General features: G+C 39.1%; 1 protein-coding gene across 14 annotated transcripts in view; it reads right to left on the bottom strand.

Moving 5' to 3' along the window:
• Window positions 1–14,121, bottom strand: part of scrib (scribble planar cell polarity protein) — a 73,436-nt gene extending 59,315 nt beyond the window's left edge. For 10 of the 14 annotated variants that reach the window (XM_042728063.1, XM_042728056.1, XM_042728067.1 and 7 more), the window contains exon 1: window positions 12,874–14,121. In XM_042728063.1, the coding sequence (XP_042583997.1) occupies window positions 12,874–13,032 (159 nt within the window). In that variant the 5' untranslated portion in view covers window positions 13,033–14,121. The remainder of the gene's footprint in view (window positions 1–12,873) is intronic. The other 4 variants (XM_042728065.1, XM_042728066.1, XM_042728069.1 and 1 more) reach the window with 2 other exon arrangements.
• Window positions 14,122–14,677: the final 556 nt, after the last annotated feature.

Below are 14,677 nucleotides of genomic sequence, written 5' to 3'. Positions count from 1 at the left end.
GAGTGATGTTCTTACAAATATGTCCAGTTGCTAAGCAGAAACTGGAGGCATTCCTAACTGGCGAGAAATAAGAGAAATGCATTTTTAAAGCTCAGCTAGACCCAAAAAGTAGCCCTAAATACAGACTTCTCCGTTTCAGACTAAACTCAATCTTCAGGCAAAAGCTACATGCACAAGTTAAGTGCTGTTAAGTGTTCAGTAGTTAAGAAACTGGGCTGATAATACAAAAGGTTGCAGGTTCAGTCCCAGTTGGAGATCCTTCACTCCAGCCCTACAATTTGTTGTTTATGTACCTCCCACAACCATCTGTTAAATGACAGTAGCCAATCAATCCTTTGTTCTTCCTGAAGGGTCCTGTGTGCACTCACTTCTGTCTGAATAATAAAATTATTATTGGTGATTTTAAAGATTACATCCAAGCAATAGATAAGAGCAAAAATAACCAGTATAACACTGATATATTGTTCATGCGTAGAAGGGGAGGGCGATGTGGCCAAAATCGTGTATATATCTCTCATTATTAATATTAGTTTTTAATTTATTCTTGTTAAAGTTACAAAAGTGATGTAGCCAAGAGCAGTGAGAGATTTTCATACAAGTTGGCTCTGTTGTTTGTTTGGCTTAAAAATCGGTTGTTTTAAAACTGCAGTGCTTAAAACTGCATGTCCATGCTACAGATGTAGCCCTTCGTTTAGGACAAGCTCCTCGTTTTGTTCCGGCTTGTCGTTGTCCACCTGGTTCTGTCTCTCCTTCACACCCCGTGGTGATCGCAGTCATCCAAATGATGAAAAAGTATTACTGTAAAAAATGTATTTCGCGACACCACAAAATAAATGATAGAGCATAATATGAAACGATAGACTTTTTATTTCATCCATCCGACATATATCATCACATCGCACAGCCCTAATGCGTAGCAGTGCACAAAATTTAAATTTCAATCAAACAAAATGAAAAGACACATCTGAAATGACCTCAACAAAATGAGTATCACAGCAGTTGTCCAACACTGCCAGCTGACAGTCATCATTTATTTAGGTGCCATTTTAAAAGCTCTTTCTCTGGAGCTGGACTAGTGTTCAGGTCAATCAACCTTCAAAGCCACAAGAGAAGTTATCAGTCAGAGTGCTTGACCACCAATGAGATAAAACGAAATATGAAAGTGCATAGCTGATGAACTTCCTTCCTGTCTCGACTGAGAGACCTTTGTTACTTTGCTTGTCACTGCAGTCAATAAAAGCAATTTCACATAACAAATGCTCCAAATTTTAAAAACTGATTTTTCAAAAATAAATTAGATAAATCTTAATAAATGTTGTTAAAAACAAAACCTTGTCACATTTTTTTGGCCACATTTTTTTTTTTTTTTAAATGTGGCCAGTCACTACACAATGTTTTCTGTTTGTCATATAAAGATAGAGATCAGTAAGGTACCACACACCCTGTACTTTGTCAGTGCGGTTCATACCAAGTTGATATTTACAGTCAAATGCATCTAACTTCCAACAAAGATAAAATGTAGGAGTGGGAGATGCGGCATGTCCACGTAGCAACAGCAGTGTACTCTCCACGTGGGCTCGCCTTGCATCCCGTGGCCATGGAAACGTGAGTCAGTGGGGATTTGCTATACAGCTTCTGTGTGTTGCATGAGTCACCAATAAGAACAAACAAACTGTAGAGAGAAAAGACCACTAGCACATAGTATCAGCACGCTGCATCCAAATCACTCACTTAAACATGCTTTATCACTTTTATCAGGGAAAACATACCATTTACAAACTAAGACAAGGCATATAGGAAAAACCAACCCTTGCCTTATTAATAGCTTACTGCAATAAAAGCTCTGTACCTTCTCAGACAAAGCAGGAGATCAGAGCTCAGACGACAGAGTGTCGCCATCTACAGTAACACCTATCCCAGTATCTGGAGGAGATCAGCCAGACTGGGCCATCTGTACTGGAGTCTGTGTGTTTACTCTGTCCTACAGCACGCACGGACAATGTGCTCCACACACAGAGAGAGATTTACACGACAGGTGTTGAGGCAGATAGAGGAGGAGCTGCTGGAAGGGTCAGATCCATGGAAACGTTCATATTGTGACAAGTAAACAGTAATCATGAGGATGTGCTTGGGGGTGAAGCACGCGCCGTCTTGAATTTACAGTAACTGTGACCTGTTCAAACGTCTAGACGGCCCAGGCATCAAGACTCACAAAAACTGCAAATAAAAATGAAGTATGCACCAAAACAAAAATTGGACAAGTGTGTGTGACTAGGGGCTGGATTCATGAAAAATCATCTTAGGAAAACAAGAGAAGTTGTTTGTAACAATGTTCCTATATGCAATTCTTGGAAATCCTTAAGAATTTCTAAAATATTTTCTTAAGAATCTTTTTCTCCTTGACAGGCTTTAGTGTTAACTGATTGTAAGATGGATCTTAGTGATAACATTTCAACACATCAAAGGCTGTCTTTTTGCGCCTCCTCCAGAAAAATTTAATAATCAAAAAAGTGCACAAAAAATTAAGCCCCTAATTGACTTGTTTTTTTATAGTGGTTTCTGAATTCAGCAAAAACCACGAAATGCATAATTAAGAATGGTTTTTGTTTACACTATCGACCACTGGAGTCACTTCAGAGAACTCATGCATATCCCTAATAATAGAAATATGATTTTAAATGTAGCTACTGTTATACTGTAATGGTTAACATTTGAAGCAACAAATTCATTAAACATCTCACTTTTAGGATCTGAAACAAGTTGGAGGTTATCCTAATTTTAAGAGGATATTTACAATAATTTTTAAGACCATTCTTTTCGTCGTTTCCTCTTAAGTTTTGCCTTTAGAACAATCTTAAGAAATATTTTTACTCTATTGTTAGGCTAGAAAATAAAAGAAAATGGCAGAAATGCATTCATAAGAATTTGGCCCAAAGTAAACACTACCCAAATCTATATCATGAGATAAAAACAATTAAGTTAATTCATTTAAATAAACAATATAAATATTTTCCAAATAACTGAACAATGAAAAAAAAAAAGTGACAACTGAAAAGCAGCCATAGAGTATGAACAGGAACAGATACACCCTGCTGTGGCAAAGTGTATGTGTTTAAAAGCCTGAAAAACACAAGCAGAACAGTAAAGCATTAGGTCTAGAGGCTGTAAATGATTGTAGGGGGTGTTTCCTGGTCGGAGGTGAACACAGGGAAGTGGAGCTTGAGTCAAGCGACCTGTACTAAACACTGACACTACCCTGCACTAGATGATGACTGGTGCCGCCCATGTTTACCCAGAGAGACAGGTGACTGGCTCATGTTTCTGGTGCAAGCGTGTGAGATTAAAGGGACATGAAAACAGATGTACATGCTGATCTTAGAAGTTTACAATGCCACCAAGTCTACACACTTTCTGCAATCAATAGCGAAGACAGTAATGCAGATGATAGAGAGTGTGTGAGTATCAGACAGGGTGAGGGGCTTCAAGTGTTAATCCTCCTCCGGAATCAAACTCCCCGAGAGGGGTGGGGACAGGATGTGTGAGCCAGCTGCTCCTCAGCTCAGACAAAAGGAAGCAGGGTAACATATTTCAGGCCATTTTAAGTAGAAGCTTCTCAGGCTACGTTTACATGACAACAAAGTAGTCAAAAACGCAAAAGTTTTTCCCTAGTGTTTTAAAAATTTCACGGATACACGACAATGTTTTCAAAACAATTCGTATTTACACATATTCGTGAAAAAGGCCAAAAAATCTGTATTACATATCCCAGGCCAGTAGTTGGCGCTGTCACCTTTTTGGTAAACAGTACCTGTTGCCGTGTGTATATGATGTGTCTCCGCTGTTGGTTGTAATATTTGTAAATATGATTTAAAGTAAATCCACACTTTGCTGAAGAAGCATTAGCAAACTCTTGAGCATCAACAACAGTACCATATACTCCGCCATTGTTGTGTATGTTTGTTCGCGCTTGCCTTTAAAATCGACACGTACTGGGCATGTCTACATACCTAACACATACTACGAAAGCGCATGACGTCACCGTTTTCAAAGATTCCTGTACTGAGTGTTTACATGGAATCGACTTTGAAACTCGTTTTCAAAAATATGCATTTTCAGTACCCAAAACGCCGTTGTCGTGTAAACAAACAGGCCAAACACATAAAAAGTTTCCCATTGTTGGCTGAAACCACTGTTGTGTAAACGGCCCCTCAGTCTGCAGCCTGGCCCAACTCAAGAGCATACTCTCACGAAACAAGTGACTTTGAGAGTGTGAGAAGATGACAGGAGAAGAAACAGTGTTTCTGGAGGAACTGGCAGATGCTGCAAGATTTCAGTGCCAACCTGTTAAAACACCACAGTCCTATTCCTGCCCTTAATCAGAATTTTCTTTCTTCAACAGGATTCATTTTACACATGCAGCAGTGCACCTGATGCCACTCTATGATATGTTATATGGTATTTCATCTTCAACCAAGAATGACCGATATTGCTTCATGATCATTAGCTATACTGGTAATGTTTTTTAAAGCTTCAAAAAAATGTACATTTCAAAAACTGGTAAAGATTTATATTAATAAAAACATTAGTAGTAGTATTTGCACTACAGGTCATTAAGCTAGGTGTCAGTGGATTATTTATCTATTTATTTATTTATTTACTTTTAAAGCCATGCCAGCATCAAGGCAAAGATTTTCACACTATTAATGTTTTTACTGTATTTTTGATCAAACAAACACAGCCTTGGTAAGCATAAGAGACTTCTTAAAAAAACATTTTTGAAAGGTAGTGTGTGTTAAAAACACACACAGGAACCATTTTATATAAAAAAAAAAATCATGTTCTTTAAAAATGACTACAGAGTGAAAACAATTCAGCAACTTTTAATCCTCAAAAGTAAAAATCTTTATCCCAATCTTTATGCTGTGCTGCTATAATAAATTTAAAGGTAAGCAGAATTCTGAAGTGAGCAAGAGAACAGACTGTGTGAAAGAGGCTCAGCACAGTGTGATCTCCAAGTCCTCTGCAGTCTGAGCAGCACGAGAAAAGAGGCGAGAGGGAGGAGAGATGGGGGATGAGGGTAGGTTTACTGCAGCACACACAAAGGCAGCAGTGATTTATGTGGACTGCTGGCCCAGTTCTGTGGGCCGTAGGGGGAAGCCCTCACTTACTAACATCTCATGTGCTGGCTCACAAGACAGAAGCAGAAAGTCAAGACAATGACCAGACCAAACAAGCTCTGACTGAGGTACAGCAGTAAAACTACCAACCCACTCTCAGATACACTTATAACAAAGTTATGGATCCCCTCAAATGATGTCTTTGTTCAGTGCTATTCTGTGGTTTCTAAAACAATCAGATTAAGGGATGGACAGTGTCTCGATGTAATCTAAAGAAAGCTCCTAAATCATTAGTTAATTAACTTCTCATTTTAGAGTTCCCAATATCATTCTTAAAAGTCAAGATATATAACAATATTTTTATTAAAAAATATAAAAATATAAGCTTAGTATAAAAACTATAAATAAGTTATTACAAACACTCAATGCTGAATTGAAGTGGGATTTGAGTAAAAACGTACTATTGATTTTATAAAAAGTCTTAGCTTGGTGCTAATGTTAGCTATAATGCACCTGTTACCCTGCTGCGATTGGTTGTAAGAAAATATTTTGTTTTCTAGAAAGACACTTTAAGTGGATAAATGTATATTGGATCAATGCAATGTGGACCAGGAGACCATAAGGAGTGGATAAAGATTTTCAGTTTCATGAAATGTTTAACAACCTAATGTTACATGTTCACCTATACAAAAGGGCCCCTTTTAGCTGGTATGATTCATTTAATTTCATGTTCAACAGGTTTGTTTTTGTAAAATCTAACTTTAGAATTGTCATTTTTTTCAATCATTTAATTATTATAGCACCTAAAATATGTTGGGTGTAAAAAAAAGTGTTTGTTTCAGCCAGTTAAAGGGTGGGTACATTGTGTGCACATGATCAGGATGGTACCAACTCTGCCTCATTTTGAGCCAAGAAAAACCCTGTTGAGGCATTAAGATTCAATTCTTTCAAATGCTGTTTCCTTCTATTTATCAAAAAAAAAAAAAAAAAAAATGGTATCACTATTTCCAGAAAAATTGTAAACAACACAACTGTTTTCAACATTGATAATAATAAATGCTTCTTGAGCAGCAAATCAGCATATCAGAATGATTTCTGAAGAATCATGCGACACTGGAGTGATGGCTGCTGAAAATTCCACACTGCTATTACAGGAATAAATTAAATTTTAAAATATATTAAAATAGTTTTCATTGTATTTTATCAAATAAATGCTGCCTTTGTAAGACAAAAATATTACGAACTTTAAAAGACCTAGTAACAAGTCAAGAATACTGTCCTGAAGTCCACTGAGAATTACAAAGCAATGGATGGCAGGTCACAAGCTGGGTTTGCTATTGAAAACATTACTGGCTGTTCTCAAGACTCTCTTGTAATCCTGTTGGCGAACACATATCTCAAATGGTTTTGCTGCATGTGGTATGAAGTAAGTTGGCCTAATAAGAGTGAAGGGCTTACAGTTCGGCCTCATAAGCCAATTAGGCAAATTAGTGAGTAATGAAAGATTATTTTAACACCCTACCTGCTGCAGTTACAGCACAGCAAGACTGCACCATGTAATAAACTGTGCTTATGTTTGAAGCATTACTGTGATGCCATGAAAATAGAAAATGTGTTTAAAAGCTTTAAAAAAAAAATACTTTGTTGATATAAGAAAACACTAGCATCACCCTCAGGCTGCTGTATTTCATGGAAGACTGCACACTCCAGTATAAACACAGGCCTGGATGGCAGACAGAAGAGAGTTGATTTCACTTCTCTGCGGATCTCATCCATCCAGCGAGCACTGACTGTACACTTGGAACAGGACTGCTGCAGACAGCCACTCCACTCAAGAGACCCTCGAGGGACAGGCTTAGTGGGACGATACGGCTCGTGCAGCAGAGAGAGGAAGAGGACAAGGGGTTAAACATGTTTTTACAGATGATTGAAAGCCATAATCGGGCCCAGGGCGGTCACACAAAGGAGGGATGCTGGGTTGGGGTACAGTAATGGCTAAATGAGCTGTTCAAACTACAGAAACTTATGGAGGAAAAAAAATCATATGCTCAGACGGCCCATTTTGTTCAGTTTAAATCAGCTTCAACACAAACAGTGTACCAAAGATGGCATCAGCCTGGACAACGAAATTGTTTTGACTAAAAGAAGGATTTTAAAATTATAAAACAAGCCTCAAATTGAACTCAAAACTGACCTGATTTCAGTATCACTATACATAGCACAAAACTCTTAGGGGCACGGCCAAGATGCAACCAAAAAAAAAAAACACAGACAGAATGCAAGAACACATCTTGTGTGAAAACCTCAACTTATTAAAGCTATTTTGACTCCAATGGATAGCAACAAAAAGTGTATTAACGTGTCCAAGGTTAAGGGAGTTTTTCTTATATAATAAAGTTTGAAATTTGTTCAGGTGTCAGATGACAAAATTTCACATTTGCAGAGTAATTTTCACTTGCAAATGAGTGAAACGCTCACACTGTACAGCCCTGAAACATCCCATCAAGAAGACTAAAACAGACCTTGTGACTGCTGCTATGCTAATTTAGAGGTGTGACATTTTCATGCACAACTGACAAGAAGCAAAAATCTATCTAGTTCTTCTGGACATCACAAAGAGATTTACCTTTTAATTGCCAAAAACAAGTTAATGACAATGGGCATGACTGAAAAGTTCATCATTTTAGGAAGAGCACAGCAACTTGATGAACGTAACGAAAATGTGTATGTTTATAAACAAATGTATGTATGTATGTTCAAACTTTATTTAAATGTGTCCTTATTGCTGTGTAATTTCTGCTGTACTAAGTAATACTAATTAAAGGGATAGTTCACCCAAAAATGAAAATTACCCCATGATATACTCATCCTCAAGCCATCATAGGTGTACTGTCAGATGAATACAGTTGGAGTTGTATTAAAAACGTACTTGCTCTTCCAAGCTTTATAATAGCAGTGAATAGGGTTTTTGAAGCTCAAAAAGTGCATTCAACCATCATAAAAAGTGCTCCACACAGCTCCAGGGGGTTAATAAAGGCTTTCTCAAGCAAAGTGATGCGTTTGAGTCGTGTTAAAAGCGGATGACCTAGTACTCAGGTGTAGCGTAAGCTGCGATGCAAAGTGATGAACTTTGTAAACGAGTGACAAATTTGTAAAGAAAATTGTTTGAGGATTTCGATATAAGGCCAAGAGGAGAAACTTGGTACTTGCAAGGCTAGCATATTCTCACCGGAGCTTTATGCATAATTATACATAAATTCATTGTTATTTCTATAGCTAATGTTTGTAACAAGTGTATCAAGGACACATTAAAATAAAGTGTTACAAAACATTTTAATGAAAATTTTAATTTATTTTTTACTTTTCGTTTGGACTAAGCATCCAAAGGCACCCAATAAGAAAAACATGGTCATGAAATTTTGCATATAACATCTCTCCACCGAATTTCATGAATCAAGACCAATGCGTCAGGAGGATATAATGTGAAGTATCATTTCACACCCTTTCAATGCACAAACATGTAGTTCACAGCAGGTAAGAGAGAAACACCTGCTATGAATGAACATTAGATGTGTAGAGCAGGGCAGGGAGGAGCCCTATATAGATTAAACCTGTTCTGCAGACAACAGCACAAATCTGCCACAACGCACACACCTGTTCAGCCTTTCAGAGGGCCATTGTATTACTAACCTCTATTAAAACAACTCCTTGAAACTCAGGCACATACTTGAGCTGGAAAAACCACTTTCTGGTTCAAAGCAATTAAGCACAGCTATTATAGGCAATAGGTAAAATATGTTATTCGATTTCCTCATTTCGCTTACTTCTACGGTTAGAGTTCAATACTGTTTCCTGTTAGTGGTGTCAGCTGATTTACTTTATGTTGCACCAAATGATCTGACAACATCTGTTAGGAAAAAGAGGTGTTTTGGGTGCCGATAAAACAGAGGAAGGCTTGAAACCTTGACCTAAAATCAAACAACATCATACAGCTAGTATTTTACCCATTCGAAACTCCAGCTGCATAATACACATTTCCTTCTCTTTCTTCAGTCGTCATTCGAGTTACGGCTGATAAAGGACGACAATGCCGACAGAGCTGCGATAATAAGCCTGGACATTTAATATGTGCAGCTGGGTGGGAGACGTCAGATTAGCTGAAAGAGCCTACTATGTAACCAGTCACAAGATCTTCCACAACCGTCAAAGCCAAGGAGCGTTTCTCCCTCCCAAACCCTTCAGGGAAAACGTAGACTTCACATTTCTCAAAGCTTCCCCAGGAACCTCCTAAACCACAGATGTATGTGTGTGTGATACACTTGTTAATGATTAAACTACAGCTAATGCCATTTCTGTGCTTTGTGAATGTGAGAGGGCATTCTGGGTTAATCCAGTTAGCGCTCAACATCTCCGAAGTGAGGAGTTTACTGTGACGAGCGGGTGCTCGACTGTCACACAATAGGACAGAAACAGTGAGGATTAGGGATTGCATAATGACTAAACACGGTGGAAGCTTCATGTTGATGTTTTCGGAGGGTTTGATGGGGAATTCCTCAAATGTTGACGGCTTCGACCTACAGTTTTATCAGCAGCAGTACAGGAGCTTCAGTTCCCAGACTGTTTAGCAACACGTTTTTCCATGTAAACCAACTCCTTGAAAAAGCTGAAGGCACTTTGTGAGCCACCCAGGTGCTCATATTAACAAATTAATTGGCAGAAAACTTGATCCGAAGTCATTTGCTGCTCATCGGTTTGTCTGAAAGGTAATTTCCCACACTTACTGCTGCTTTGTGCCCGCTGTTAAACTTTCAAACGTTTCTATTTTTGGACTTGCTATAAAGGTGCTTTTCTGAACTATACATATCTAAGCTTTAAAGCGAACATAAGATGTTCAGGTGAGGACCCTAAACCTCAATCTGTTCAGTTTAAAGAACTGTGCCAGGCCACACATATGAAGCTGAAGTTTTAACATAAACTATCTTCTACAGACAGCCTCAGCCCAACATACTGAAATACTTGACATCGGCTCACACCCAATTGCCACCCTGAGAAGCATTAGCATGAGTCATGGTACAGTGCTAATCCCAAATCCTGCACTATGACCATGTACATGGAGCTAAAGATGTGGACATTATCCATGCTGAAAAGCAGCCTTTAAGAAAAACAGGAAAGAGTATCACAAGCAGGAGCGAGTGCAGCAGAGCGTCCAGAGTGGGTCTGGGGGAGAAGGAGCTGTAAGCAGCTTAAAGGCCACCTCGAAGCACATGGCGGAGCAGCGACACACGGAGACACCATATGGCCTTCTCAAAAGCACAGGCTCAGGCCTGCTGAGACCGTCCATCTAAGAGTTACAGTAAATGTGTAACGGAGCACCACTCAGACGAAAAGGGCACTACTAAATAACCTGGAACAAGTTAATGAGGAAAAAAAAGCAAATATATACAGGCAAATATTAACTAAAAACTTTACTTGAACATTAAATGATGACAAAAATACTTTAATACACACTCAAAAGTTTGAGAACTGAAATATTTTAATATTTCTGGAAGTATTTTATGCTCACCAAGGCTGCATTTATTTGGTCAAAAATGCAATAAAAACACTAATATTGTTAAATATTACAATGTAAAATAACATTTCTATTTTATTTTTTTAATTAAAAAAAAAAAAAGATTATTTAAAAGCTGAATTTCACCAGTCATTACTCCAGTCTTCAGTGTCACATGATTCTTTAAAAATTATTCTATTATGATGATTTGCTGCTCAAGAAACATTTCTTACCATCAAAGTTGAAAACAGCTGCTTAATATTTTTTTTCGTGAAACAGTGACACTTTTTCAGGATTCTTTGATGAACAGAGCATTTATTTTAAAAAGATTATTCTGTTTCAGTATTCTTTGACAACAATCTAAATGTTATTTTCACTATTACACTATTTAATGCATCCTTGCTGAACAGAAGTATACATTTTTCTTTTTCTATTAATATCTACTTTTAACTAGCGCCAATCGAGTGTTCAAAAGTGTTCATTTAAATTTATCAATTGTGTGTGCAGCCAGCCTACTATCAAATTATATTAAAACATCAGCGTTAGGTATATATTGTACATCACAAACATTCTCCCTAAATCTGACATGTATCAGCCGACCACTACTGATCTCCAGACCTTTTCTTCATTTCTCTTTCACTCTCTCTGCCACAGGGCTGAGGGGAAATCATATGCCAACTGTCTGCACACAGTATACATACACATACACAGACCCCAAGCTCAGGGCCTGACCGGTCCGCTCGGATCAGCTATTCCACATCACGGTCAGAGGATCCTGTGCCGTTCTGTCTGACCCTGTTAGCAATGCTGCCTGTAGACTGGCTTACACAGATTCAGTCTTCTGCCAATGAGGCTATGCCAACAGTCCTGGCATTATACGGCCTACAGAAGAGCACTTCAAATGACTGGGTGGTAGCTGTCAACGGCTTACAGTAGTTTAAATGTTGAATCAAGCATGTTTGCTTATTTTGCTATCAGTGTACTTTAGGGAATGCTAGCTCTGGCAACCCACCAACGGCCTCTCGTGACTCATGTGTGGATGTAAATGCTCATGGTAATAATAAAAAAACAACTTGTGTTTTTACTTTATGTAAAGACAACTAGACCTGATTCACAGCCAAGTCAGCAGGATCTCTCTCTCTCTCACACACACACACACAAACAAAATGCGTAATGAAATCCAAATTAAAAGGACAAAGCAAACAGCTTTTAGCGTGATTAGTGAGACAGATGTGTAACACACTAAAGTTCCCCCAAAGGAGGATAGACTGTCAATGTTAGACAGTAGTCTTTTTTTTGCCATTTCTCCACAAGAAACAGATTATTTCTTTCTTTAAGTGTAAGTTAGAGCATATGCTTGCAACATCTTACAAAATCTGCAAACAAGGCGTCAAATACTCTATGAATACATGCTATAGATGACACTTATTTTAACATTAGAACAGAATAGTTCACACAACATTTGACTAATGAATTACTTTTCCAAATGCCTTTTTTTTTAATATACAAACACTGTAGGCAAAACCATAGTTTTCATACTCTGGTCAATTTTGAGCTATTTTGCATCCATAACATGTCTTCTATCAGACTAGTGAAATGAAAACATGCAAAACACACACTAAATATCTATTTTAATGCACTTTATATAGTTGCACCTATAGACTTCAATTACAATACATATTTTCTCTGTTTTCTCAAAATGAGCTTTTTTCAGTTGCACTTTACAGTAGCAGATACACAAAACTCCCTGTTGTTGTCTTTTTTTAGAAATTATTTTTACAGAGGGCTTTGTTCAAATGACATTTCTATAACATTTTATTCCTAAAAAATGTGTTTTTTTCCCTGCAGACAAGTGTTCCCCTCTGTAGTACCTTTCAATCTAACCTGAAACAAGTGAAACAAGAACTCGGAGTTGCAATTGACTGAATATTTGATTAGATAATGCCTCCCTTTGCATATCTGAACACAACATTTCAGAAAACTTGTGATGCAAATCATTTTTTTAATGCACTATAATTAATCATAAGGGGAAATAAAATTTCCCTGATATTTCAAGCTTTCTAAGACCGTGGGAAACTTTGAAACAAGAGCAACGGTTTAACCACATTCACGTGTGACACAACAGATCGGTGCATGAATTACAATTGAGGCTGGCAAGCAGAGAGGCATGCACATGAGAGTAAGTGATGGGACACAGCAGTGTCTTACCTTGGGCAGCTCTCTCAGCTGGTTGGCGTCCAGGAGCAGCTCCTCCAGACTGCGGTTGTAGCGGTAGATCTCATCGGGCACCGCAGTGAGCGAGCAGTGCCGCTTATCCACGGACTCAACGTGACGGTTACACCGCCACAGCGGGATACACTTCAGCATGTCCCGGAGCACTCAGCCCCTCCGCATCGGGGACTCACTCAAGCAGCCAAACGATGGGATACAGGCTGGTACTGCCGCCTCGCAACTCCCTGGACTTTATCCTCCAAAACCAGTCAAATAAAAGCCCCTGCGCCAGCGGTTCTCCTGCAAATGTGCACTGACTCCAGTGACGGCAGGGGACATCCAGAGGATCACACACAAGCCGAGCTACTCAGCACATTCACAGCTTGGTTCAACATAAGCCGAAGGAAGTCAACAAAACACACATTTTATGTGCTGTATTCAGTTTTGCAGCATAAACAGCCTCTCGTTGAATTACACGAGATTCTGTCGCACGGGATAAGCGACTCGTACAGAGGTGTTCAAATACGACAAACTCGTTGGTTCATGTCACGCGCCCTTTTATCAAACATGTTTTGTCTTGTAATAATAAAAGGAGGTCTAATGATCAAACTACATCGTGTTCGTGAGGCTGCTGAAACGTTACACACGACGCTAAGCTACAGCTAACTCATTAGCCAGCTGCAGAGCGCTACAGTCCGCCAACAGCTACAGAATACACCAGCCAGCCTCCAAACAAAGACAAAACAACTCGCAACTACTTACAGACGCGTGTGTCGCTGAGATACGAGAGGTTTGCGATATGAGATATCCCACACACAGCAGCAACAGGCTAGGAGCAGCAGGCCGGTTCTGTGTGTGTGTGTATGTGGGGGGCTGGGCTGATCTCCGCCGCTCCAGAGACACTCCGCCGGCTTTGTGCTCCTCTTCTGCCCGTACTGATATCGAGTCCGGACTGATCCGTCACAAACCTCTCTGTCCTCCTCATACAGGTGGTTGGCCTCAGGACGCCCGCGACGCTCCGCCGGGGCTTGATCTGCTCTTGTAGGCGAGTGTGTGGAGGTTCTGAGTTAAGGCTTCAGGAGCTGATCCATTCCCAGCTCCGCCTCACTGTTGTGGGTCTCTCCGTCTGAGCGTCTCTCGCACGCACGGCATCGCTCTCACTCCTCCGGAGGGCGACCTCTAGGAGTCTGGAGGAGGAGAGCAGCGCTGGAGTCGAGCTAGTGCACTTGCGCCGCCCTGCGGAAAGAACCGTGTACACTCGGAAATTTTTTTTTTTTTTTATTACCACCGAGTCACTACAAACACCGGGTTTTTCAAATCATATTTCGTTTATTAATCTTTTAAAAGACAAGTAGCCTGTCGGGTACAACTGAATCACTTCTCTTTAATTTTCTAAAGTAAGCATGATAAAATGCCTTTAAAGACAACAGTCTACAAAACTAATTTTATCTCTGTTTGTGTGTGTTCTCAAACTTTTGACTTGAACTTTTGGCCCCCCTATTGTCCAACACAGCATTCAAAGGCCCCACATGTGGGCTTAAGTATTTCCTTTAGTATTTTTAGCTACTTTTTAACAGAAACTGGAGTGCTGATATATTGACAATAATTAAACCAGAATAATTTTGTGATTCCAAAAGATTCAAGATTCTGATTTGGGATTCTTGATTGTTATATTTGAATTAGCCATCAGATATTTAAACAAACTGTTGTCTTGAAGAAGCCTGGACAGAAAGTTTGAAGTACGTTTATAGCGTTGAGCCAGAGGGTTTTAATTTTGAAGTAGTTCAAAGTTTAAGTTGTT

Source organism: Cyprinus carpio, chromosome B7 (genome assembly GCF_018340385.1).
Source record: "Cyprinus carpio isolate SPL01 chromosome B7, ASM1834038v1, whole genome shotgun sequence".
NCBI lineage: Eukaryota > Metazoa > Chordata > Actinopteri > Cypriniformes > Cyprinidae > Cyprinus > Cyprinus carpio.
The sequence above is the reverse complement of the archived record's forward strand: the minus strand, read 5'-3'. Positions and strand labels throughout refer to the sequence as shown.